The following is a 26254-nucleotide window of genomic DNA, read 5'->3' as shown; positions in this document are numbered from 1 at the left end:
TTTATAGGGCAACAGTCTCAAAAAAGACCACCCTGTAACATTATCTGTTTGTATTTTTTTGATGTACAGAATTTTTTGGACTATAGGATGATGTTGAGGCTTGAATTGAGATTTTTTTCAGTCTTGCCCTTTAAAAGGTTAAAGCTGACTTCATGGGGCTCTTCATAGTAAATGTTTAAATATTTGTAAAAGCAAATATTAATGTGCTTTGGCCATTTTTAGTGTAATTTACACTGATGGTCTCCTGATATTTAATTATGTTATTATAAAACCTGCTATGTATCATGTTCTATCAGAATTTATACAGATCTAATGGGACAATTCCTTGAAAAACAATAGTTAAACTGAGATAACTGCCCCCTTAATAGTCCAAGTGTGAAGTAACTAAGATAACTGTAATTGCATGCTTCATGAATCAATGAGCAGTTGTTAATGATCAATATTTATCAGCTTACTGTAGCAGAGGTGTACATTCTTATTAGCATTAAATAAAAACTGATTCTATGACCACCTGAGACAGTTATGTTCAGTGGCAAGTTAGTTATGAGATTTTTTTAAACTTTTATATGATTGTTCAATGAAAATTAAATTATTCACCTTCAATTAAAGCAATTAAATGCTAATTCATAATTTTTCTTTTTATAATTATTCATGAATTATTAATGATCCAATATCTAAGAACTCAATATGAAATGACTACAATACGCCTTGTTATGGAATTGATATGACACAATCATCTTAGATAAGGATAATAAGTGTGTTATTGTAAATGCATACAGACAGAACACAAAGAGACTTTTAAAGTTAACCAAAACAAATATACGAACATGGTTTTATAATCATGTAATCACTCAGCAGCATAGAAGATTACCTGCTTGGTATCAGCCGCGTTATCTTCAGCCTCGCTCACGTCAGCTCCCGAGGGCGGCACCCCTTTCCCCAGCGACGCTGTCTTATGTTTCTCCACATCAGACAACAGGGTCTCCAGATACTCCACGTAGAATTCTTCCTTCTCTAACTCCTCCCTAAGTATAGCCACTTTCTGTTTGTGTTTAGCCAAATTGGCCCTGACATCTTCCTCCCAAGCGGCTGGTAAAGCACTCTCTGGAAATCTTTGCACCCACACACGTTGAAAATCCCCGAAGACACTCATCTCTCACAAAACGATTTCATGTCAATTTTATGTTACAAATTAATCACCAAAAATTGTATTTAACTGGTTCACTCAGTATAAAAAATTATCACAATTATGTTTCTGTCACATAGTCTTCATTACTAATTTTGCTCTATCTTGTCTTTGTTCCTCTCGATGTCAAAACATTAATCATTTCATGAATTGAATAAATATTGAGCGCTTTTACTTATTACTTGAATAGTTTTAAAGATTATTTTCACCATAAACTATAGACGAACTGTCACCTATCTATTCTTACGTTCCAAATTAGGCAAATGTTTCAAGCTACGCAGCACTAATTAGGAAATTGAGAAAAATTAGTACATTTATGATTTCTTATTGAAGTAAACAGTACAAGTAGGACAGAATTTAGTAAATATGTTGTATTTAACTTTGTCTTTCAATTTGGTATGCTATTTTTGAAGTTATAAGAACGGTCTAATTATATTATTTATTTCATATTTTAGAATAGAAGCTACTTAAATGTCTTCATAACGTGGAAATATCTATCAACAAAGACATAATTGTCAAAATGGGGCTGAATTAAATAATGAAATAAATAAATTTCATAAATTTGTTTTTAAAATGGACAAAAATTATGTTAAATCTACTATAGAAGGATTGAAATCAACATCATCAAGCCGTGTCCAGGATACCCTATTGAAAATACGAAGTAAAGTAATAACAAATGATAGTGGAATTCAACTTTTTCGAGATTGTGGAGGGTTGGAGTGTTTACTGCCACATTTACGCAAACCCAATGAAAGAATTCTAGATTTAACGTTAAGTATATTGGGGAATTGTTGTCTAGAAGATGAAAGTAGTTTAGCTGTGAGTATTACTTTAACTATTTGGGTCACATTGTTTCGCTGTGTTAATTACAAACTCTGAAGGACATAGTATTATTTTACTGACCCCTGAAGTTTTACACAAATTCAATATGATTTTTTAGATATATTTTTTTTTCCTAATTAATTTCTTGTATTATTTTAAATTAGGTTGGAAAGTTGAACTACTATGGACCTCTCGTGTCTATTTTGAAGACAGTCTGCCGAGACAGTATTGTAGGTAGGGCCTGTCGTGTCATCGGCAATATGGCCCAGAAGACCAGCAATGCAGAGAACTTGCACAACCATGGGGTGGTCACTGCACTCATCACACTGATAGAAAGCCGGGATAAAAATACTTCATATCCTACATTAACGATGGCTGTTAGAGCTGTAAGGTAAAAACCTTTTTATACATTTTTGACTGGGAAGTGAACCGTTAAAGTATTGTACAACACATTCCTCTATCAATGTAAAAAATTTATATGTTATTTTTACCGACACAAACATACTTTTCATATCTTAACTATAAGTTTGGTATCAAGCAAAAGGAACCACTTTGTTGTTTGTCAATGTGGCACTGCTGCCATAAAACTGTAATTATAATTCTAAATAGAGTCAGACCAAGATAAGTTGGCAACGAGTTTGATAGCCCAGCCTGTGCAAGTGTTAAGTAAACGTCATCATTTCATAGAAGTTTGATGTTTAAAATGACACTTGCACTGTCTATGGTATGACTCTACTAATCAACAAAACAGAGAGTGAGATAGCCAGTTGAAACCAATGAAGAGTTGTTACAGATGGAAAACAATTGATGTTGCTAGAGGATAAAATACTTATGAATTGATTAATGTTTATTTCCTGAGAATTCTAAGTACACATCTTCTTACAATGTTTTCCTCATTTCTAGACAATTATGGATGGTCCCAGAAAAAAGAGAGGAAATGCTTAGTTTAAATGCAGTTCGCTGCATAGCTATTCTTCTAACAACTGAGTGTGAGTCTGCTGGTGTAATCAAATCTACTTGCAATCCAAGTAAAGAAGGTGAAGGCTTGAGGAAGAGCCAAGAGGAACTAATATGTGGTATTTTAAAGTGCTTGGGTTACTTCACAACCCATGCCTCTGCATTATGTGCAGAACAGGTAATTTAATTTTTTTATTTACGGGTAGAGCAATCCAAATAAGTCAATGTGCAATTAAAGCATAGCTGTTGTTGATAGAAAACCCTAATAGGAAATATAGTCTCAAACAATATAATGAGTGAGAAGGCGGGGCCACACAGAGCGAGCATACACGCGAGGAAATTTCCTCACACACAAAGCGGCCAGTGTAGATGTGCTTCGGCCGAGGCGTCGCGCGCGTTTCGCTCGCCTGAGCGCGCCGCTTCGGCCGAAGCATGTATACACTGGCCGCTTTGTGCGTGAGGAATTTACCTCGCGCGTATGCTCCCTCTGTGTGGACCCGCCTAAATATGAATAAATTTATTTTGCTTAAAATACAATACTACATAGAAAATGGTTTAATGGTTCCTTTTCAAGAATAAAAATCATGACCTAAGTATATAATTTTGGTTTGATAATAAAGACAGGTTTCTACAACCAATGCTGTCTAATTTCCATACTGAAACCTTGGACTGCATGACCTTTTTTATTACACCTATTTAAAAGTTGCTACTTGAAGTATTTTGCAAAAGTAATACTGATGCCAATTTTGTTATGGAACATAAAAATATTTACATTTTAGATACAAGGTGATGGCAGAGGATACCAGTGCTTGGTGGCATTGACTAAAACATATGAATCAGTGGCATTGAAATGTCTTATGAACTTATGCTACCTCTCTTCATGCCGGCCACTTCTTGGCACTGCTGGACTTGTGGAGTGCCTTGTTAGAATTTTACTTAAGAATTCAGGTAAAATTACAATGTTACTTTTTATTTACATTGACCCTTGTAAACTCACTACTCTCAGATTTCATTATTTTTCAATTAGCAAGATCATTTTTTCATGCAATACTTAAAGATGTTTATATCATAAATGTGTGTTTGTATCCATAATACCTATGCCTCACCTATTTTTTACATAGCTGATTTAATCCATTGAGGAAAATAGTGAAATATTTCTTTACTGCCACAGGTGAGACTGAACTCCAATACGAAATAGTAAGAGCGAGCACACGCGCGAGGCAATGTCCTCGCGCACAATACAGCCAGTGTAGAGGGAGAAGGGGGAGGCGGCGCGTGCGTTTTCCTCGCTTGAGCGAGCCACCTCGGCCGTGGCAAATCTACACTAGCCGTTTTGTGCGTGAGGAAATTGCCTCGCGCGTATGCTCGCTCTATGTGGACCCGCCTATTCTCAGTAGCTCAGTTGGTACAGTGGCGTACTGATATCTTGTAGTCGCAAGCTCTGGTCTCGCCCGTGACTACGATATTTTCCATCCTTATTTCCAAAGTTATTATTTCATTAGTAGTTTGCTCTCTAGATTTCAAAATTAATTGAGTTGAGGAAATAAATATATTACATTTGATACATAATGAATACTTATGATTTTCCAGAGGATTCATACTGGCAAAAGACAGAATCGGCGGCCCGCGCCCTCGCGCAGCTGAGTGGTGAGTCAGTGAACCGCTCGCGGCTGCGACACTGCGGCGGACTGCCACTTCTACTTGCCGCGGCTCGGGTCAGCCCAGATGCTATGCGGGCGTTGCTGCAATATGTGTTCGATGATACTTGTAAGTGACGCATTTTATACAATATACTTATTGTGTACTTAACATGTGCAGTAAGCATAGAAGCTGCCTTCCTGGCAATTGTAGAAGAGCCCTTATATTGTCTTGTTATCTTGATAACAATGCGTTATGTTTCATTATAGTATTAATAGCAAGACTTCATGACATATTTGATGCATGATATTACCTTCCAGCATTCCAAATCCTAGTCAGCAAAGGGCTCATCAGCCTGCTGACTGACGAACTAACTACCTTCGTAGCAACCATGGACTTTGAACACAACAACTTGGAAAACGCAGAGTCAAACGAAATCGTAACCGCATTTAAAACAGAAGAGACCGAGGCCCCAAAAACCGAAGCAAAGTTAAATAATGACGATGGAAAGTCGTTATTCGTAAGACGTCGAGGCCCTTTTTGTTCGAAGAATGAAGATGAGCTAAAGGTGGTGATTGAGAGGGATAATATGATAGTGGGGTTTGTGGATGCGGTGGACAGTGATGCCTCGGAGGACAGTCAGAGTGACGAAGAGACGCCGCGGCGGAAGCACCTGAAAAGGGCGCGGTCAAGGAGCCCTATGACTTTAAAAAAGGCATGTAGTAATTATAAATTATCTGGAATAAATCATTTTAAAATATAGTGGAGTACTGAGGTTATTCTGGACGTGTACATTTTGGACACAAGGCTGTAAGAAAAATCCTAATGGGGGGCCTCTATTATAGTACAAATTTTCTGAGATGAATTTTTCGGCTGGGGCCCTAATCTGTTAAACAACTGCCTTTGTTTCTTTTCTGCAGAACTGTCTTCGGCGCGTGCCATAGCAAAATAGTACATTACGATACAAGTGCGAAAAATAGGAAATTCGAAACGAGTGGCGATAAATTAAAACACGACCGAAGGGAGTGTTTTAAATCGACACGAGTTGCGAATTACCTATTCGCACATGTATCGTACAACGTTTTACAGTACATATGGCCCTTTAAATGTTCGACACAGTAACGTAATATGCTACTTGTCGCACTAGTGCTATAAAGTAGCCCCATATGTACTGTAAATGTCGTTTATAAAGCAACTATCGCCATGGTCTTAAGGTTAAAATTTATGTAACATGTCATTCTGAGATAACGGTCATAAGAGTTTGTCAGGTAACAGATGAGCTGTTACATGAATTTATACCATATAATTAGGACGGCACAATTGCTTTTTAAACGAGTTTGTTCCCGTTCAGTCAGTAGCAGTAGCATTTGTAACCGCTACATAAAAGAAACAAACAATCCCTTTTTAGATTAGATCAAAGGGTCATGATTTTCTCGAAGTAATATTTTTCTACGGAGCACTCGCTTAATGTAAAATTTAACACTAAAAAAACCAATGTAATATATTTTCAGAATTTTTAAATTCTTTTAGGGGTCGGCTACCACTTTGAAAATTTTGACCCTCCATACAAAATGTATATTTTATTCTATTTTTTTTTTGCGATTCATACTATACTATGCCTATATAGTCAGTATATCTGTCTGTAATTAAAATGAATTAAAAAGCTAGGCCAATTTGTGGCAGATTGCATAGTAAAATATCATGCCTATTGTGATGTCGAAAAAATTGTGCAATTTATAATTTTCATGCCCACATTCTCTGAGAACTCACACTGTTTATTTATTTCAGAAATCACAATTAATCAAAATGGCCAGCAAAGACTGGTCAGCTGGAGTATATTGGGAGCCGAAAAGCCCCGAATGGCCTTCCAGCTCCCGAAGCGCCATGAGCCCCGACCGACCGCAAAGCCCCCTATCACCTTACTACGAGGCCGGGTTAGGCCAGCCCGGGTTCCCGGCTGGCTCCCAGTTCCCCGCCAGCAAGCGCGCGCGGCTGGACTGGAGCCCCGAGTCGGGCGTGAGCACGGGCGAGGGCAGCAGTATGGGCTCGTCATGTTGGAAGGACTTTCAATGGAGCTCGGGCAGTGAAAGCCCTACTTCGCCTCTGAGCATTAATGAAGGTAAGTAAAATAATAACCGTGAAAACTTTTACGTAACCGTCAGACACACGTATAACGTATTATACGAGTTCTTTCGTTTTGTCTTTTCAGTTTATTCTAGTTTTAAGTCTCAGCGACCTAATTTAGATTCTGAGCCGTTCGTCGAATCGTATCAAATAACTTAAAAAAACATTACGATCCCACTATGTTTGCACCCTTAGTCTTAATGTTTTAGTCGTACGAGTATTTAACATTTCAAAGTCACATTTAAGCTTTTTTGTGTACAGAGAGTTCCGATTCTGAGATATCGGGGCGGTACTCCCCAGTGCTGTGCGAGGCGGAGGGCGAGGCGGACGGCGCCGCGGCGCGCGCCGAGCTGGCCGCGGCGCAGGTGGCGCACGGGCTCGACGAGCTCATCATGGACGACGACGAGAGCCTCGACGACGCGCCCGCAGCCGGTGAGCGAGACTGCCTTATGTCGGACAGACAGACCAGGTGTCAGGCGATACTAACATTTATGACATGCAGAAGTCTCATTATATATATAATATAACTATATAACCAGCAAATTTAAACGCAACAAATATAAAAACAACTATTTTAACCACAAATTAATTTTTAGAGAGCTCCGGCAAGCTAGAGAACTCGAAGACCTCCCGCATAGCGTGCGTTCTCGTACTCCTGTTCCGAGTGTCCCACGGCGCATGCAATAGCCTCGGGGCCATACGAGAAGAACCAGTGTCTAATCATACGTTGGAACTGCTGACGGGTAGAGAATGTCTTAATGCGTTGCTGGATTATGTTGAGAAGTGCAAGCGGCCTTTGGGCAGGGCGGCTAGGATACTTGCTCGAGTGTTAAGGTACGCTCAATTGTATACCTTACAATTATAAAAATAGAGTTAATATTAGTATATCAACTGGCGAGTAATCTCGGGGTCATACGAGAAGAACCAGTATCTAAACAATAATCATACATTGGAACTATTCACGGGACGAGAGCGCCACAATGCGTTGCTGGATTATGTTGAGATGTGCAAGCAGCAGCAGGGCGGGCTTGCTCGAGTTTCAAGTTAAGATAGACTTGATATTAGTAATAACAACTGACGCGTAAAAGTATCGGGGCTATCCGAGAACCCGTATCTATTTACTCCTTGGAAGTACCTACTCACGAGGAGAGGGTGCCCACGATGCGTTATTGGATTATGTAGAGGACAGTATACGGCCTTTGGGCAGGGCGGCAAGAACACTTGCAAGAGTTACTTAATTTGATATCTTACGATTGTAAAAATAGAGTTGATATATGTTATTTATTTGTGTTATAATCGCATCTCGTAGTACCAATTGGTTTCTTAGAACTTATGTATGCAATAACATTTAGAGGTGAAGTGATTCATTAAATTAAATCATTTGATCTTTTCTTTCCAGCAATGCCCTGTGCCTCATGAGTATACTCAAGCATAGAATAGCTCTTAGACTACACAAAATGTCGGTCGTCTCCAAGCATCCGCCTACTAAATGCCAGCAGTGCAAGCAGGTGTGACCACTATTTTCGTTATATAATGTTTTTCTATACCTCAAAACAAAACGGAACTTACGGGATTGATCCTATTAAGTTGACCCTTCGAAAGCCACATGTAATATCCAAAAACGTAACTCGCACGCCATAATTAGAGTCGCTTGCGAGGCCATATAAACCTTATTTCAATGTGTGAAGGTTACTTTAACAACGTACGCCATAAAATATATATAGGTGTTCTTGTGTTGGCGCTATGGGCTCGACTACTAATGAAAACTTTGGCTAGTTGCCCCAACCACATTTACAGAACTGATCAACGATACTCGGGAGTGAACTATGAAACTTCCCACAATAAAGATTTGCAAATTCTTTAACCATGATAGACGGTTTGGTGTAAAGGTCGGTCCTTTTATGTGTGAGGAGTACTTTATAACCTATGCTTTTTTTTCAGATCTTGAGATTGAGCTCAAAACTGTTGGCTCAGTTAACAATCCTGGCAGAGTCCAGTTACGGTATCGGCGAAATTAGTTACCAGCTCCTAAAGGGCTCCCCCGCCATGCAACAAACACTCTCCATCACACTGCCATACATAGTAAGGTAAGTCTACTGTAGCTCTCGTAAAAACTCATCCATTAAAATTATAACAACAACTCCCTCGACAAAAGACTTGAGAACTTAACAGGTGCAGAGTTCTGTAGTCAATCCTGATTTTTTTTAAAGGATACTAGCGACCCGCCTCGGCTTCGAACGGGTCACATAAAATGTTAACAAATTCTACACAGTAGTTTTTGAGTTTATCGCGAACATACAGACAGACAGACACGGTGGGGGAGTTTGTTTTACAATATGTAGTGATAAAAAGTTCTTAAATAAATTTAAACTCAAATTCTTGTTTTTCTCTGCTCCAACGATGTTTGCTATTTAAAAATAGGACATATTTGAATATTCTAGTTATTTACACAAAGCAAATAACTTATGACCTTTTTTCCAAATATATACGTCACCAGTCACGTAAAAATCTTGGTATATTTTTCAGAACTGAAAAACCGTTGAAGAAATATTTTATAGATTGCAACGCCTTAAACATCCTGTTCAACATAATAACGGAATCCAAAGAAGACATGAAAGTGTGCGTAACCGCCCTATCGAAGCTTGCCACAAACGTACACATCAAAGACCCTAAATCTTTGGAGAACAGGTTCAACGACCAGATCTGTGTCAGCTACGATCCTATATTAGACAACTTGGCAGTATCCGACATAGTGACATTCGAGTTAGACGATAAGTCACAAGTTAACGCAAATAAGATATTCCTATGTCAGAACTCTGAAGTATTCAGTGCCATGCTTATGGGATGCTTCAAGGAATCGGCAGAAAAATGCGTCAGACTGCAAAACGTAACAAAACCAGCGCTCGAGTACTTATTTACTCTATTGCATTTCGGCTTAAATAACCCAAAATGCGACGTGCAAGTGTTCCCTCTAGCGGACAAATTAGAAACTAACTTAGAAGTACTGTTGCTAGCCGACAGGTTCCTTTTTGACAAACTGAAAGGCTTGCTAAGTAGTGCCATATTACAATTCCAGCTAACGCCGGAGACTGCTGATAAGATCTACGTGTGGTCGTTGAGTGAAGGCATGGGTTTTCTTTGCGTTGAATCCGTTGCGTACTTACTGACAGGCAAAATGTGCGAGGCGCAACGCGCGCAGTCCTTCAGCGCTATACTAGACTTAGAATATAAGGAACAGTGGTTGGACGACATTAAGACTATGATTGTGAGACAACTCGTCAAATGAATTTATGTTTACATGTTGAGAAGCTTATTTCAGTTATTAAGTGGGCCATAACTTTATTTTACAATGTATATTTTACAATTACTGATTATTTAATTATGGATATATACAGGACCAACATAATCACAAAAAGCATTTAAAAAAAAACATGTTCAGATAAATCAAATAGAGTTCATCTATGTCAAGCCTGCACTGACTATGACTATGGCTTGACGTAGATGGACTGTAAATGGAATATTATTTTATACATTCCTATGCATAAAACCACTAAAACGCCATAACATTTATTATATCACATACTCGTTTGCAATGAACTCACTATGTAGGCAATGGACGCTCTCAGTAGCCGATAAGAGTGATATCGCCCGGCTAGGCCACCTGAACTTTATAATGGGAGTATCCTCAAAATACTGTATTCGTTTAAAAAAGACGCAGGATCTGATGTTTCTTGTGACCCCACTATTTTTGTTACACCTTATAGACCACTAAAATAACATCTTATAGAATTAGTTCAGCTGCAAAAGTATCTGATTAATTGAAGGCATGTTTGTTTGTAGGTATGTTTTGAATTTTGAATTTTGAACATATCTACATTTTTAACGGATTTGAGTTATTGGTATCATAGCGTTCGTCTAAGCAGGATCCGCAAGTAGAATAAAAGATAGTATCTAATAAAAACCGGCCAAGAGCATGTCGGGCCACGCTCAGTGTAGGGTTCCGTAGTTACTCTTCCGTCACAATAAGCTAAACTGGAGCTTAAAGTATAGTAAATTGTAAACCAAGGCATGAAACGGTACCTTTTGACCCGAGTTAAACAAATAGGCAAATTTGCATAATCAGTACCTAATTAAAGTAAGTAAGTCTTTTTACTATGAAGGGGAAACTTCTTGCGATAACTCAAAAACAGATAAACTGATCATGCCCGCTATAGTTTTCATTTAATGTTTTTCTTAAAGTTAGTACTACACATTTTTTTCTTTCGGAGCGTATATCTCCGAATATATTCACTTTATCAAAAATGTTTGTTGAAGACCCCTATTAGTTTTGAAAGACCTTTCCAACGATACCCCACACTGAAGAGTTCAAGCAAAAAAAAAATCACCCCCAATTTACGTGTAGGGGAGGTACCCTAAAAAAATTTAAATTTTTAGATTTTATTGTACGACTTTGTCGGCTTTATTGATTTATATATCCATGCCAAATTTCAGCTTTCTAGCACTAACGACCACGGAGCAAAGCCTCGGACAGACAGACAGACATGGCGAAACTATAAGGGTTCCTAGTTGACTACGGAACCCTAAAAATGACCCCATTGTCCAAAATCAGTCCCAAAAAATATACACTGTATGGGTTCACGTAAAAAAACTTAATTTTAAATATAACTTGAATTTAAAACGTGCTTATGAATCTTCACTTCTTCCCCTAAATCCTCACAAAGTACGCGAATTGAGGAAATTGAGGCAGTTTCTGGTCAAACCATCGAGCCATCAATTCTACCAATCCATTTTGTATCCAACGTGTCGAGAATCGTCGTCTCTGGAGGTAGATAGCGATGACAACAGCAGCGGATGTGAGGATTATAATAAATCCACATAGTTAAGTAAAATTAGCCTGTACCTCTCTCATAGAATAAGAAGATAATTTCTATACAATGTTGTTTTATTTTCTTACAAAAAGAACATAACTAACAAAATTTTACAAAAACAGCATAAGTGACGAACCTATTTTTAAATTTTTTGAAATCGTATATTTCTGAACTATTGGCCACTTACTAAAATCACCAATAAAATATTTATCTCTACTAACGAGTATATAAGAAAACATTTAGTTTTTTTCGTTTCCTGTAAAATCATGTCTAGTGTAGTGATGTTGTTTTTGTAAACATGCCTTCAATTTTTTGACCATAATGACTTTTTTTTTATACTGTAACCTTTGTCAGCCATGGCCAGCTGTGGTGGTCAAAGGACAATGGTCAAGAAAAACAAAGCGCCAAAAGTATTTGCCACACTCTATAAGTTTTACAAATATAGACTTATTTTATAAAGGTCTAGAAATACCTTTAGAAAATAGACAGCTCTACCGAGTAGTATCACGTGCTTTGAAATATCTGTAACATGTGTCATTCTGCGCGATACGGCATCTTAGAAAACGAAAAACTTAGTAATATTTTAAGTACCTGCCTCACACTAAGATCCCTTTCTCTTAAGAAAGACACAAGAATTGTTGCAGCTGGTTTATGAAATAATTATTCATATATGTATAATTGCATCTCATGTATTCAACCTTCAGAAAATAATATTTTACACATTAATGTATTAACTTAGATACCTAAAAAGGTTTATCAATTGTTTTCATTTCATTATAATAATTGAAAAATATAAGTTTAAAAAACTTTTTACCTATCAATTTTCTTCAAATATTCCTATGTGATAATTTCAGTTGAATAGGTTCACTGGGCACAAGAACCTGTGATGTGACTGGGAACACTTTTCCACTATTTGTACACTTGAAATCAAAGTTGTTTACAATCTGCAAAAAAAAATCTTCAAAGTAAAAGAAGAATTTACTTCACTAACGTTTTCTTTGTTTATACGCGAAACAGCAGAAATTACGAGTAAGATAATATTCTTTTAAATTTTTTAACCATCATCAACTCAACCATGCCCTGATAATTACTGTCACGATGGAAGGGCGATTCTAACTCTTTATTTATGGTTGCACCTGCTTTTTGGCGAGAAGTATTAATGTCAAGTTCCACTTTTCGATTTTTGCCACAAGGTGGCATACATTACCTATATAAGCATCCCTGCCAATGGGCGCTACAAATGACATTTGTAATTTTGTAATCCCTAAAAATAGTTAATTGCAAAGATGAGAAGAATATTCTTATAGGCATTTTAAGTTCTGAGTAGAATTGAATAGAGCCCTCGCTTTTTGGACTATTCAAATTATAAATACATTCATTCAGCATGCCTCACCTGACTCAGGAACTCTGTTAGTTGCATCATTGCCAACTTCTTGCCTATACACGACCTGGCGCCAAGTGCAAAGGGCAATGTTGCTGAAGGGTTGTGGTTGGCAAGATTCTTCCTTCTTGGATCATTTTTATCCCAGCGGAAAGGTAAAAACATATTTGCTTTAGTAAAATACTTTTCATCTCGTCCAGAGGTGTAAATTGATGCGATTATTGGGGTCTGAAAGAATATTATATTTTTTCAACACTGATCTGAGCGCAAAACATAATAAAGTTCGAAAAGTTTATCCAGTATTAAATAAGAGATATTATACAAGCATACTTTTTATTGAAACTTTTTAGGTGATATTTTTTGTAACATTAATCTAACTTCTTCTTTCATATGTGAATAGGGTTCCTCCAGTTCGCTGGGTGCTTCTGGAATGAGAAGTTTTCTTCTCAATGATGGTGACAGAAGACACAGATTCTGGACAAGGCCAAAGCTGCTTGATGTAAGCCAGTACAAACACATACAGGATGGTACACTTGCTGCTACAGGTATCATGACTATTGAAAATACTCTAAACATGTTTGTGAAAATATTGTATATTCTGGATGGTTGCCGAAGCTTTGACATTCTCTGTATTTCTATAACAGCTAAATTAGTCAATCCAAATGCAACTGGCATGATGTATGAGTGGTCTGGCTCGGCTAAGTTTGGGAACCAGCCAATCCCTCCAGCTGTGAGCTCCATCAGTGTCACTATAGCAGCTGGGTCCCCAGATTGGCTATACACAAGATTTCTTAGTGCAAAGGACATGCATACCCATATTGGGATTTGCACCCATATCACTAAACTAGCCTTGAATGGATGACAGTTATCTCTAACAATTAGATTCTGCCATTGTTTTTTCAGTGATCTCTTATATAATATAACAGCTTGCTTATCTGTTAATTTATACATTATTTTTGCCATTGCTGTTTCCTTTTTTAGTTCTTCTACCATGTCTTTTAATTCTAAACTGATGTTTTCTACTTTGGCAAGAATCCTATTTGAATATATTGTTAGAGGTAAAGTCATGAGAGCCCTCAATAAAACTGTGGAACAAACTATGGTAGACCACCATGGCAAACCAGTGGCATCATGAAAGTGTAATAGTCCATCTTGCATTGTGTGAACTAGATAGCTGTTTGATATACTCGAGTACACTTGTCCTTGCCATTGTACGAAGCCTTCTACTGAAAAGTTTCTCTTTATTTCTCTATTGGGAATCAAATTCTTCCACTGCTGCGACTTGTTGTTCATTGGAACTGATAATCCGCAATGTTTCAATATTCCACTATTGCATAAGCCACTAATCGATCGATAACCAAGAACATGTGATTTTATGTTAAGGCTTTGTAAAATTTTACAGGCAATCATGTTAATTTTTAATATTATTTCTTCTATTTATGTTCCCTCTTCCCTACACAATAAACTTAACCTTACTTTAAATGTCAAATTTGACATTGGCATAAATTGGTTTGAGGTAGTGATAAAATCGCGCGTCTTTACAAATTTTTATTAAGAGGAGTAATGCTTTAAAAGTAACAGGGGCCTACCGCGAAAATTGCCAATTGCGGGGATCTTTCTCTTTTACTCTCACTATAACCGAGAAAATCGAAGTTCGTCAATTGCGGGCATTTTTCTCTTTTACTCTAATAACGTCTTAGTGAGAGTAAAAGTAAAGTGCGAATTTCGGTTTTCGCAGTAGGCCCCCTGGGAGCCAATTCGCAAATTCCGGGAATCTTTCTTTCTTAGTCTTATAATGACGTAATTAGAGTGACAGAGAAAAATGCGCGCAATTCACGAACTTCGATTTTCGCGGTTATAGCCCCTTTGTAGAAGTGCAGTAAGAGGTAAACTTCCAAAAACTGTAATAATTTAAAATCCGTAAACCCTTCTATTCGGTACAGTAAACTTACATGCAAATTTAGATTGTATTCGCCAAGGATACAATCTTTTGGCAAAATTCTTGTCAAAAATGGGGCTACTGGATAAAGTCGCATAGCCTCTTTCAGTACATTTTTCACGTATCCTACATCTCTAGTGCGTATTTCGTGTTTAACACCATCGTCTTGTGAAATTAGATATAGGCTCCAAATTGAGGTATAAGCAGTCTGTAAAAAACAAAATATCAGCATTTATTATAAGGTCTCTCGATAGTGAATGGTCCCTTTTATATTTTACCGTTACCATCCACGATAGTATAAAATTTTAAAGCCTCTGCATACAATCCCATACTTTTACGTTCCCGACAGTGTCTTGACGATAAAACCATGTCGTTATCTCGTTACTGTGGACGACACGATAAATTTTAAACGCGGCCATTTTATTACGCGCTGTTTTTTTGCATTAATAATAACTCCACAAAAGTAAGCGTGCATTATTATTAGGCTCTTTAATTGTTCATAATAATTAGGCCAGGCAACGAATGCAAAAAATAGAGGGAATTGCTTGGAACACAATATTCCGGCCGTCGCCCTCGAGCCGGAGCTTGTAGGTTCCATTTTTAAAGTAAGCTAAAAACTGGAAAAACGGGACTTTCAAACGCCCCTCTCCTCCCAGCGCAATGTCTACATCCGGGCACTTTGGATATGTTCACCTCCTAACTAGTCCAAACAAAGTTACAAAGTTTAAAATTGCGTTTCAAGTATTTCCATTTATACCGGTTCGTTGCAAGACCTAAATTATCATTATGTTATGTAGCATTATCAATACTTATAATCTACTTCTAAAATTTACCGCAATAAGTACCCGAATTCACCGATTTGAAACCACGAGCTTACCTCTGTGAAGTTCTTTATAGTGCTAAAAAAACAAGTGTAGTATGTATTCTTACCGTATCGCCAGCCGCTAATATGAAATCTGCAACTAACCGTACTATTGTTTCTTTGTTTAAGCCATCTTCGAGAAGTTTTTGTATGAGACCGTCGCCTTGGTCTCTTTTGATTATCATTTCTGATACCAAACCCTGCGCTAAAAAAGCAGCATGAAATAAAATGGACATTAGAAAATATTAAGTACTTACAACAAACATTACAAACTATGTCTGATCTGCCATTTATAAACAGATGGTTAATTAATAGCTAAAATTTATATTACAAACTTCTACAAACGATACCACAATACGTCAGTAACACAGATATAATCTATTATATCTGTGGTAATGGTAACACTCTGGTAACAAAGGAAAAATGGAAACATTGTCTCGGTGAGACTCGAACTCGCGACTCCGGGATACCAGCCCCTTGTACCAACTGTACATAATTATAATTTAGCCGCATAAATAAAAGTATCTTTCATTTCATTCGTAAAAAGTTCAAACTTTAAATGATAAATTGATAATGTGGTAATCAAATAAAGTTGCTCCCGAAGCACAGCCCTGATCATTAATAAAGGAGATTGAGGAGAATACATTTTAATTATCCTACGTATACTTACTTACCGAAATGAAGCGACGCATCCACCGATTCCTTGAAATTTCTCCATACTTTTAAATTTAAACGTTGACAGATATGTAATGGCAAACCATACAATTTCGTTGTTGTTTGAAATATCTGTTTTACGGTCTCTGAGAATTCGGAAAGCATTGCTTCAGAATGCATGACGCCATTTGGTGATCCGTTCGCACCAGCAAGTATGGCTAATATAACTGGAAATAAATATAGGTCATAAGAATGATTCCATCTAGTTCATTTGATTATTTGATGCTAAAGAAGAAACATTGTACCTTCTGTCGACAGTCTGTACAAGTCAGATTCTAAATTTACTCTTGTACTTCCTTTTTCGGCTCTTCGTGTCCAAGCGCGGACAAACTTTTTAACTGAAGATTTAATGGGATCTTCTAACCATTCTATAGACCCCTCTCGGAGTAAATGTTTGTTCATTATTCGCCGATTTATTAACCATTCTTCACTGTTCATGAAGAAAAGACCTCTCTTGGAGCCATAAAGTTTTTCATACAAAACCCACGGTTCCGGTAATATATGTTTAGGATATTTTCCTTCAAGGCTTAGAAACACTGTCTTTATCATAAGCGGATCGCTAATGAAAACTAGTTTCGTGTTACATCCTAATTTTTCGTAAAAAATGGGTCCTAGTTCTTTGTGCCTCTTGTCAATATATTTGTGCAACCTGTAAGTTGTAATAACTGCTTATTAAAAATAGATGAATGTTTAGCTCAGTAATTATTAATCTTAGTATAAGAAAAGTATTTATATCTTACATTGTTCCACCGCCTGCTAGCATTAAATCCAATTTAGTTCCGAGCAAAGGTAAACATTTTGGGTGCGCCATATCGTCAATAGTTTTATCATGTACAGTCTGTCTGATGGCCATAACACAACTCCGGGTGTTATATTTTGGGTTGACTCGGGAAATAGATCTACCAATTAAAGAGTACATGGTGACTCGGATATCTACAACAGAGATTCAATGTCAATATTTGTTCATTCGACGATTGAGGTAAAATCAAAGTTATCCTATCAGAATGAATACCAATAACAATTACAATTGACATTATGATAATACAGTAAGCAAACGTAACATACGTTTTAAAAGACGAGAGCTATGATGCAAAGATATTTAATAATTTTGAGGTCAGGCATAGCTGTTTTTCAGAAAACTTTCCGATCACCTCGCCATAACCACTTTCGATTATAGTTAAGTTATTATTATAATCTATGGGCCTAATTAAACCAGGGATGAGTTACGGTAGTTTTACTTAATTAGACATCTCTCTCTCTCTCTCTCTTTAGCTCTTCTTTACCCTTCGGGTGTAGGCCTCCTTCATTTTATGACACTCGTCACGGTTCTGTGCGACCTGGAGCCACTTCTCGTCGTTCCAACGCATCTGGGGTCTACTTTGAGGACGTTCCTCCCCCCCATGGTCGCCACTCGAGTAGTCGTTTACTCCACGAATCGGTTTTTCGTGCTACGTATATGACCAGTCCATTCCCACTTCAATCTGGCTACGCGTTTTACAACATCGGTGACCTTGCTTTGCTGTCTCAGCCACTCAATAATTAGACATAATACTTCTATACTTTATTGTTTTTTTTTGCGAGAGACTTGGGTAAGTCCCAGCTCCCAGCTAAATCAAAGTAGAGGGTAGGGGGAGGGAGTCAAAAAAAAAGAGTCAGACCAGGCTAAGTTGGCAATGATTTTGATAGCCCAGCATGTGCAAGTGTTAAGTAAACGTCATCATTTCATAGAAGATTGAAATGACCCTTGCACGGTCTGGGCTGTCAAAATCGATGCCAACTATTTTTGTACTGCCTGAACTTCCTCTGAGCTAATTTCTATTTTAATTTGTATCCATAACTTGCTACACTTACGCGTAACAGGAGATCAAATGTATATTAGACCTTTGCTGAAAAATGATCAGCAAGCGTTTAAATAAATCCCGGTCCAAAGCAAAGCAGCGAGTTATCTGCCTTCAAAAGTCGCTGACTTGTAACATGATGTCGTTCACCCTAGTAATCCGGTCTTCTGTTATGTGAGTAGGTTTACAACTTGAAATAATTCGTTCACCAGTTCTATAATTTAATAGAATTTAAGGGGAAAACCGAGCGGATAGAGGTTACGTTAAAATAGATTCTTAAAAAAAAGCTTTATAATAATAGTTAAATTGTTATGTTACTACAAGGTATGTAAGATTAGTTATTTGTGCAACAAGAGAGGAAAGTTGGTTTTTCTTGCGAGTGTTGATTTTGAGTCCCGAATAAGCGAAAGATTCTATAATTGAATCACGAACGAAGCGAGTGACTCTTAGTTAGAATCTTGAGCGTAGCGAGGGACTCAAACACACGAGATGTAAAATAACTTTGCTCTCGTGTGACACATACAACTTTTCACCTCAGTAGTGAGAACATATTAAAGGTTAAAAAACATCAAGTAAAGTTAACCACATTTATTTACATTCATGAATGAAAGGAATCATCATTATGACGAAAGCTTCTAAAAATATTCCTGTATTCATGGCCATCACTAAATTATAAAGCTACTTTGTCTCACTCCCTGGACTGACGAAAGTCGCACTTTCCTCACTCCCTGGAGTGGTGAAAGTCGCACGTTCCTCATTCCTGGAGTGACGAAAGTATGCTTGTTCGAGCTGCTGAGGTGAAAAAATACAACTGGTGTTTTTGAATGTAGGTAAATGTACCAAAAAGGTCTCAAACTAAATATAAATACGTCTAAAATAAAATAAAAAATAATTTTAGGTACTTACCTTTTATTAACCCCCGGGGCAAAAAGAGAGGGGTGTTATAATTCAGCTTAGAGTGCTTAGACAATAATTTATAAAGTACAATAACACCAAATTACACTATTCGTGGTCGCATATAGTAATAATCAACACGAGTCGGCAACTGCTAATCCTTAACTGAAACAAAACTCCACACTCACAGTCGTGCACGAGTATGTAAGCGTATCTCGAAGAACGGTCATATTAAAATGATAATAATTCAGTGAATTATGTATTGCTGACTACTGCATGGTAATGCGAACCTTTTAGTTTTTTCGTAAGTATATCGAAACACTGAGATCAGCGATATTTAAATATGACGTCAAGCGGCAGTGCATTTTAAGCGTTTTTAGCGTTCCGTATTTCAAAAGGAAAAAAACGGATCACTTATTTGTTGTCAGTCCGTCCTTCCGTCCGTCCGTCCGGCCACCCGTCTGGCAAGATCCTTTATCTCGGGAACGCATGGAGGTATTGAGTTTAAATTAAAGCCATATACTCCGGTTTACAGCCCCTTTAAGCTGTGAAAAAATTAAACTCCTAAGTTAACGTAAAAAAAAAGTTACGGCCGTTTACGCCGCAAAAATAGTAGACTGTACAACAAGGGCAAAAAGCGATCCATTTTTATCCGAAGCAATTTATTGCTCCGAGCGCAGCGAGGGCCAATATAGTCGGACATTTATGCCTGAGTTATACACTATGCTTTTCACTTCGATTGCGAGGAAAATTTATAATATTTGCTCAAGACCAAAGAAAATCGTACTCGGGCCGGTCGGGGGCGCGCCGGCAGGGCTGGCAGATTTCGAACTTTATTGCCGAGTTAATAAAGTGGTAATAATAGATGATTTTTGCTTTATGCTCTAGAGCATAATTAGTAATTTTATGTCCCTTTCATTACACCCGACTTAAATGTCAATTTTACGAGCATGAGAAGTGAAAACAAATATTTCGACACTCTCAAGGGAATCATAATTAAATTATACGATACTTTCGGTTGACCTAGACCTATGAAATATGGCAAGTAATATCGTCTAATATTATATGTACTACAAGTTCAGGGAAAAATATAAAAACTATTAAATTTGTAAAAAATAAATGTTAAATCTGTACGGAACCCTCGGTGGGCGAGTCCGACTCGCACCTGTCCGGTTTTTTGTATTGTTTTAGGGTTCTATATGGGACTCCCTCTGGTCGCATAACAACTTTTGTCTTATTTTTCATGTTGTCAAGTTGTCAACACTTTATGCATAAAATCTTAAGTCAGAATTTTATTATTCCTGAGTATAACTGGGGTTTTGTCATAAATGAGTTATGTCATAATTTTTACAGTCATAAATTTAATTCGCATAAAATTTTAGGTTAGGTTCGTTAGGTAATTATTAGGTATGCACAAAAAATATGTATATGACAACTGCTATGTATGTCATCAAATAATATGGCTATAAATGTATGACACAATATAATATGACTTTTCATTTGTATGCGCAATGATGATTATGACACAAGTTGTTATGCATATCAAAGATATGACTTAAACTTTTATGCAACCCAATATGGACCCGCAGTGACCACTTGGGTCTATGTAAACTTACTAACTTGTAACACTGAATGTTGTCACACGCCAGTGTTGGGCGTTGGGCGTAATAAATTACTTGTGTAATTTTAACTACAAATTAGATTTCATGTAGTTGAATTATTTGTAGTTGATTACATGTAGCTACAACTACTTGTAATTAAGATTAATTTTTGTAATCGAAATTACATTAATTTATAATCAAAATTACTCAATTACTTCTTGATAGGCAAAGATGAGCAAATTTAGTACTTTAGTACTCTCTCAGTAAACAAAAGCAATAATATTTTTCTATATTGTTTTTCATACATTTACTTAGCCTCATGCCATATAAATTTAAAAAATGCTCGGGTGTTGCTTCATGGAACTGACCACATGACAAAAACTAGCTTTTGCCCTTTTTATGTTCATATTTTTTAATAAGTCCCTTTGTACAAAATCTTGTAAAATTAAATGAAAAGTTAAAATGTAGTTAGTAATAATTCATCAAAGGCTCAACTACTTTTTCCTAGTAATTGTAATTTGTAGTTAAAACTACATTTTGTAATCATAATCGTTAATCCAACTACTTTTTGTCCAACACTGTAATATGCGCGTTGTTAAGCTTTTGAAAACCTTGGAAAGATTTTAAAAAGCTCAAAGTATTAGTTAGATCATCTGTGGTGAAATACAGCTACGACATAAATCAAATTATTTTTCAAATGAATTATTACTATAGAGGCCAGGAAATGGAGGGTTGCAGGCCAAGTAGATATAGACGGCCGAACGTAGCGAGGACAGAGGGCCTACCGCGAACCACGTTCGACGTGTTGCCTCTCTGTCGCACTTGTAAATTCGTACGTAAGTGTGACAGAGAGGCAACACGTCGAACGTGGTTCGTGGTAGGCCCTCAGAAAGGGATACACGGCCGTCAACCCCGTTTCTCGCCGAGATTTGTATAGTGCTTTTCTCAAACTTGCAATAAAAAAAAATTGTTTCATTCATAGGTTATAACATGGTTATAACTTATAGCTAAAGACAAATTATGAAACTACTACTATTTGATGGTTGCATGCCAAGACGTTGTGTCACAATTTGACGTTTAAAAACAAAAGAAAGTTGCATTACAAGCATAGGTGTGTAAGGCTGTATGAAATTCCTCTACATATCATCTTCACTCATCGCACCGGTTGCGTACATATTTCCGGACCTAAATCAACATTTCATTGCAAGTTTGTGAAAAATAAATATTTTGAATTCTGTTTTTTAATGCACACGTGTGCATATAGAAGGCATAGACTCTAGAATTTGGGACGGGTACCGCCGTGACCGGATGGCCTAGAAGTCAGGGCTATAACCGCGAAAATTGAAATTCGTCAATTGCTGGCATTTTTCTCTATCACTCTAATTACGTCTTAGTGAGAGTAAAAGAGACAGATACCCGCAAGTTGCGAATTTTGCTTTTCCCGGTAGGCCCCCAGGGCGTTAGCTGCGTAAGCTAAAGACGCCGGTTCTATTCCGGCTTCGACTACTGGACTGGAGTAGGGCTTGATCACAATGATCACTATTTCTTTAGTAAACGACATCTATTTCCGTTTATAAATTGTATGGTGAAATAGTAAGCGCACTTCACCAGGGGTGCACTACATTTTTATAATTACTTTTTATATATTATAGTTTGATATATTGTTATTGAATAACGTAATAAATGGCATACTAACCGTAATACCAAATTAACGGCAAACAATGTTATTATTGGTACAATGGTCATAAGGTATATTTACACTTCGTGTAATATACTTTGCCATAATTATTACATACTTTAAAGCATATTATTTGTTCTAACAAGTGACATTACATACATAATTATTTGTGTGGCATAATGAGTGCATGACATAAATGGGTTAGGTTAGGTTGGAACTGCGACTCCGCACAATCGAATAATCGGGTCAAAATTATTTTCTTTGTCTTGTTTATTGTCTCCAAGAAAGGTGACGGAATGCAGCTTTTAGTATGAAATGAAATTTAAATTTTATAATTTTTCATGTAAAACACCACTACCACACCACACCATGTTTTTATTGAATTCCGTTAACTCTGGGGTATGGGTACGTATGTTTAAGGAAACTAAAACGGCATAGTTCATTTTCAAAAAATATATATGTATATTTATTTATAATAAGTAATTAAATGTTGCATATAGCGTTGTTGTAACACGGACATTACATTAAATTCAACCAAATTGTGACATATCAATGTCATTTCGAACATCGATCGTCCGTGATAGTACCTACTTACGTTTAGTAGCAAATGTATGAACTCGTAGTACTCGTATTAAACACTAATAAATATGTAAATGGGCCCTAAAGCAAGTGTATATTCTCAATATATTTATATAAAACATTAAAGAATTTTAATATTGATATGCGTCACTATAAGATGCTGTTAATTATTACGTAACAACTTAATGCTTCGAGTACGGAGATTCCAGACACAATTGATTTTCAATTGTTATGGACCACGATCGTGGTCTTAGAGACTGGACGTATTAAGACAGAAAGTCGCTTAAGTAGAGACTGAATAAATTAATAACCGACTTGGTATTACATGGATCTCACAACTTTTTACCGCAGAACAACTGAGTTGGGTTTTTTTTGACAAGTATTGTTTTTGATGGGATCTCATTTCTTTTTGTATTTTGTAGACAGTTCTACTTTTTTCCTTTTCGGTACCTTCTACTTATTGTATATATGTATAAATAAAACATAAAACATCGTTACGAATAAAGCCAATATTGAAAAATTTAACTGAAGACTTGGCTGTATGGGCTTAATTTTCTTTGCGGTCTTTTCTAGATTTTTTAGTTTTTCCTTGATTCATACACCAAACACTACTTATATTCCAAATTTGAAGCTTCTAGGTCTGCTAGAAGTGCCTTAGAATTTTGATGATCGGTGAGTCAGTGAGTGACAAAATTAAGAAATTTGACCCGTTATAATTCTTAAAATACTGGTTCAAATTGAATGAAATTTGAAATATACCGTGTCTTTACAATGCCTGCATGGTTACTGAAAATTCAGTCTTCTAGTTTTATCCACAACGAAGTTACAGGGGGTCGAAAATGGTCTGAATTGCTTCGAGAAAAGGATGGTACGGCCGTGCTTTTTTGCTCGACTTGGTGGGGGCACTTCCGTGCCCCCAGATACAAACGTGACAGAGTATTCAGAAACAAGACAACGAAATGAATTTGGACCCAACTACCTAGCAATAGGAGGGTTAGATTAGGTTAAAATTTCGACCCCCCCATAGAATAATAAACCTCGCAAAAATGTGGTTTAGGTTAGGTTTGAACTGCGGCCCCCGCATAATTAAAAACCTTGAAAGAATAGGTTAGGTTGGGTTAGGTGGGATGATAATCTGTACTTAGTTATACGGCCTGCGTACTACTTGTTATGAAAATTATGTAAAACTTTACGTTATAATTAAATGAAATATGACAAAATATTTTATGCAATATATGTATTTATATTTGATAAGATTATATAAAATATTACGTTATACAAAAAAATTATATACCAAAAGTCATTATAAAAGATGTCTATATAGTACTTAAATATTATATTACAATAGGCATTATATCAATGACAGTTTAGATGAAATCACAATATAACAAAAGAAACGTATAATAAAAATTACATTATAACATATAATATTATATCAAATGGCATTACAACAAAGTATGATAGTTTTTTAGGGTTCCGTAGCCAAATGGCATAAAACGGAACCCTTATAGTTTCGCCATGTCCGTCTGTCTGTCTGTCTGTCTGTCCGAGGCTTTGCTCCGTGGTCGTTAGTGCTAGAAAGCTGAAATTTGGCATGGATATATAAATCAATAAAGCCGACAAAGTCGTACAATAAAATCTAAAAATGTAATTTTTTAGGATACCTCCCCTACACGTAAAGTGGGGGTGAATTTTTTTTTTTCGCTTCAACCCTAAAGTGTGGGGTATCGTTGGAAAGGTCTTTAAAAACTAATAGGGGTTTTCAAAAAACATTTTTTGAGAAAGTGAATATATTCGGAGATAATCGCTCCGAAAGAAAAAACAAATGTGTCCCCCCCCTCTAACTTTTGAACCATAGGTCCAAAAAATATGAAAAAAATCGTGGAAGTAGAGCTTAAGAAAGACATTAAATGAAAACTATAGCGGACATGATGAGTTTAGCTGTTTTTGAGTTATCGCAAAAAGTTTTCCCTTCATAGTAAAAATACTTATTTTAATTAGGTACTGATTATGCAAATTTGCCTATTTGTTTAACTCAGGTGAAAGGTACCGTTTCATCCCTTGGTTAACAATTTACTATACTTTAAGCTCCAGTTTAGCTTATTGTGACGGAAGAGTAACTACGGAACCCTACACTGAGCGTGGCCCGACATGCTCTTGGCCGGTTATTTATAATTATATTAAGCGATTTTGATATCACAGACTATGCATGTGTTATTTTAAACTTTATAATTTCATAGAAGTTTGACGTTTAATATAACACTTTGTGCACAGTTTGTGCTATCAAAATCGTTACCAATGCCAACTTACATTGGTGATCTGAATCTTACGCCAATCTGAAATCGTTCACGTTTCTTTTTCCTTGTCAAGTTCTCCCGCCACGATAAAACAGCAGTCGTAATGGAGAACGCCGGTAAATAAACCTGAAAGTAGATGGCGCTCTCGTAGATAGTACTTTTTTGTATGAAATTTGATAATGCTATAGAATAAAATTGTCAGTTGCTTGCAAAGACTAAAGTAAGCATAGATTTAAAAAGCATAGATGAGTAGTCCGCACATCCTTAGTGAAGCCACTTCAGGGGGCCTACCGGGAAAATCGAAATTCGCAAATTGCGGGGATCTTTCTCTTTTACTCTCATTAAGACGTAATTAGAGTGACAGAGAAAAATGCCCGCAATTGACGAACTTCGATTTTTGCGGTAAGCCACCAGAGGGCCTACCGCGAACCACGTTCGACGTGCTGCCTCCCTGTCACACTTAGCTACGAAGTTACAATTGCTATAGAGAGGCAACACGTCGAACGTGGTTCGCGGTAGGCCTCCTGGGGCGACATTATGTCGCACTCGTTCGAACGGCCCTCGTAGTACTCAAGGTCGAGTCGGTTTGTGTGCACCTCCCGGTTGTAAATTAAAAAATACAGGAATGATGGCTGTTTGTGCGTTGAATGGGTGTCACGATTCATCACTAAATAAAAACAAATCACCTGATATTACATTCCACGCGTAAGCATCGAGTTTAATATGATATTCTTACGTAATTGTGAATACTAAAATCCAAATCTTCGTCAGCCGCCATTGCTTATAAATGTTGCCAGTTAAATGAATCATTTTTCCTCCACATGAGGCATGACGTTGACATTCTAAAATAAGTACGCTTACTTTAAGTTCCTTGTA

General features: G+C 36.9%; 3 protein-coding genes across 6 annotated transcripts in view; 1 reads left to right on the top strand and 2 right to left on the bottom strand.

Moving 5' to 3' along the window:
• The window catches only part of LOC133524374 (breakpoint cluster region protein), a 56263-nt gene extending 54803 nt beyond the window's left edge, over positions 1-1460 (bottom strand). Inside the window, exon 1 of the mRNA XM_061860356.1 lies at positions 872-1460. Coding sequence (XP_061716340.1) covers positions 872-1153 — 282 coding nt within the window. The 5' untranslated portion in view covers positions 1154-1460. The remainder of the gene's footprint in view (positions 1-871) is intronic.
• The window catches only part of LOC133524359 (armadillo repeat-containing protein 5), a 13980-nt gene extending 1572 nt beyond the window's left edge, over positions 1-12408 (top strand). Inside the window, exons 2-13 of the mRNA XM_061860337.1 lie at positions 1642-2005; positions 2173-2399; positions 2912-3143; positions 3745-3913; positions 4556-4732; positions 4924-5318; positions 6392-6722; positions 6989-7159; positions 7324-7561; positions 8127-8235; positions 8669-8814; positions 9254-12408. Of these exons, the coding sequence (XP_061716321.1) occupies positions 1760-2005; positions 2173-2399; positions 2912-3143; positions 3745-3913; positions 4556-4732; positions 4924-5318; positions 6392-6722; positions 6989-7159; positions 7324-7561; positions 8127-8235; positions 8669-8814; positions 9254-10013 (3201 nt within the window). The 5' untranslated portion in view covers positions 1642-1759 and the 3' untranslated portion in view covers positions 10014-12408. The remainder of the gene's footprint in view (positions 1-1641; positions 2006-2172; positions 2400-2911; positions 3144-3744; positions 3914-4555; positions 4733-4923; positions 5319-6391; positions 6723-6988; positions 7160-7323; positions 7562-8126; positions 8236-8668; positions 8815-9253) is intronic.
• LOC133524366 (cytochrome P450 315a1, mitochondrial) lies at positions 12269-26254 on the bottom strand. 4 transcript variants are annotated; one of them, XM_061860346.1, is made up of 10 exons: positions 26065-26254; positions 25392-25504; positions 19236-19388; positions 17232-17424; positions 16737-17140; positions 16452-16658; positions 15846-15982; positions 14929-15123; positions 12989-13204; positions 12269-12539 (listed from the first exon to the last, which is right to left on the bottom strand). In XM_061860346.1, exons 4-10 carry the CDS (start codon positions 17408-17410, stop codon positions 12423-12425), a joined length of 1455 nt encoding a protein of 484 aa, XP_061716330.1. In that variant the 5' UTR covers positions 17411-17424; positions 19236-19388; positions 25392-25504; positions 26065-26254; the 3' UTR covers positions 12269-12422. The 4 variants fall into 4 exon arrangements, with proteins under 4 accessions (XP_061716330.1, XP_061716332.1, XP_061716331.1 ...); XM_061860348.1 differs by lacking the exon at positions 19236-19388; XM_061860347.1 differs by lacking the exon at positions 25392-25504.

The sequence above is a fragment of the Cydia pomonella genome, chromosome 13 (genome assembly GCF_033807575.1).
Source record: "Cydia pomonella isolate Wapato2018A chromosome 13, ilCydPomo1, whole genome shotgun sequence".
In the NCBI taxonomy this organism is placed as follows: domain Eukaryota; kingdom Metazoa; phylum Arthropoda; class Insecta; order Lepidoptera; family Tortricidae; genus Cydia; species Cydia pomonella.
The sequence above is the reverse complement of the archived record's forward strand: the minus strand, read 5'-3'. Positions and strand labels throughout refer to the sequence as shown.

Bases quoted from the DNA above. Each gene is read 5' to 3' on its own strand.
- LOC133524366 (XM_061860346.1), bottom strand. From the start codon at position 17,410: ATGTACTCTTTAATTGGTAGATCTATTTCCCGAGTCAACCCAAAATAT. The intron at 17,141-17,231 runs GTAAGATATAAA...TACAACTTACAG, and splicing joins CTAGCAGGCGGTGGAACAAT to GTTGCACAAATATATTGACA. The intron at 15,124-15,845 runs GTAAGAATACAT...TGTTTTTTACAG, and splicing joins TATTAGCGGCTGGCGATACG to ACTGCTTATACCTCAATTTG.